Consider the following 778-nt stretch of genomic DNA (forward strand, 5'->3'; position numbering starts at 1 on the left):
AAGGCAGTAAGCAGGATGTTCAGGAGAGGTGCAGTTTAAAGAACAGACATGAAGCTTGGAACAGAACAGTTTATTGGATAAAAAGGAAAGCAACTCCCACCACCTCAAAAATAAATAACTCGCTTTTAGAGCCAAATCTTTGATGAAGTTGCTAATATTTTAGGGGCCATGTTAACCAAAGGGGCTGCCCAACCTGGCAGAGTAACTCCTGTCGCTGGGAAATCCACCACAGCCAAGGACACGGTAAAAAGGAAAGCAACTCCCACCACCTCAAAAATAAATAACTCGCTTTTAGAGCCAAATCTTTGATGAAGTTGCTAATATTTTAGGGGCCATGTTAACCAAAGGGGCTGCCCAACCTGGCAGAGTAACTCCTGTCGCTGGGAAATCCACCACAGCCAAGGACACGTGCCATAACATGGATTCCCTAGACGTTCCACAGGGCACTCCTGGAGCTGCCACGGGCACAACAGCAGATCCACCTCAGCCTTTGAGAGAGGACATTCCAGCACGCATGATTTCATCCACCAAGAGAATGTTGCTGGCAATCACCGTGCTAGAAATGTTAAATGAACACTGTTAGAACCACCACACTGACAGAGCTCAACAAGACTCAGGGTTATTTCTGTGTTTCAAGACAGACTCCTCTGCCTGAGATCCTTCAGTTCCACATGATCATTTAAAGCATCCACCACCCATTGGTAATTACAGTGAAAATACTATACCCTTACCATGAATGAAGCAGCTGCTTTTTGACATTGTAATTATCCCAGATTCC

The 778-nt window shown here is 45.2% G+C and overlaps 1 protein-coding gene across 1 annotated transcript in view; it reads right to left on the bottom strand.

The window, feature by feature from the left end:
* Positions 1 to 483: 483 nt before the first annotated feature.
* The window catches only part of CCT6A (chaperonin containing TCP1, subunit 6A (zeta 1)), a gene marked incomplete at its 5' end in the record, with an annotated part of 6,093 nt that continues 5,798 nt past the window's right edge, over positions 484 to 778 (bottom strand). The window contains 2 exon segments of the mRNA XM_009069450.1: positions 484 to 556; positions 732 to 778. The exon segment at positions 732 to 778 is cut by the window's right edge and continues 4 nt beyond it. Coding sequence (XP_009067698.1) covers positions 484 to 556; positions 732 to 778 — 120 coding nt within the window.

Source organism: Acanthisitta chloris, unplaced genomic scaffold, assembly GCF_000695815.1.
Source record: "Acanthisitta chloris isolate BGI_N310 unplaced genomic scaffold, ASM69581v1 scaffold832, whole genome shotgun sequence".
Taxonomy (NCBI): Eukaryota; Metazoa; Chordata; class Aves; order Passeriformes; family Acanthisittidae; genus Acanthisitta; species Acanthisitta chloris.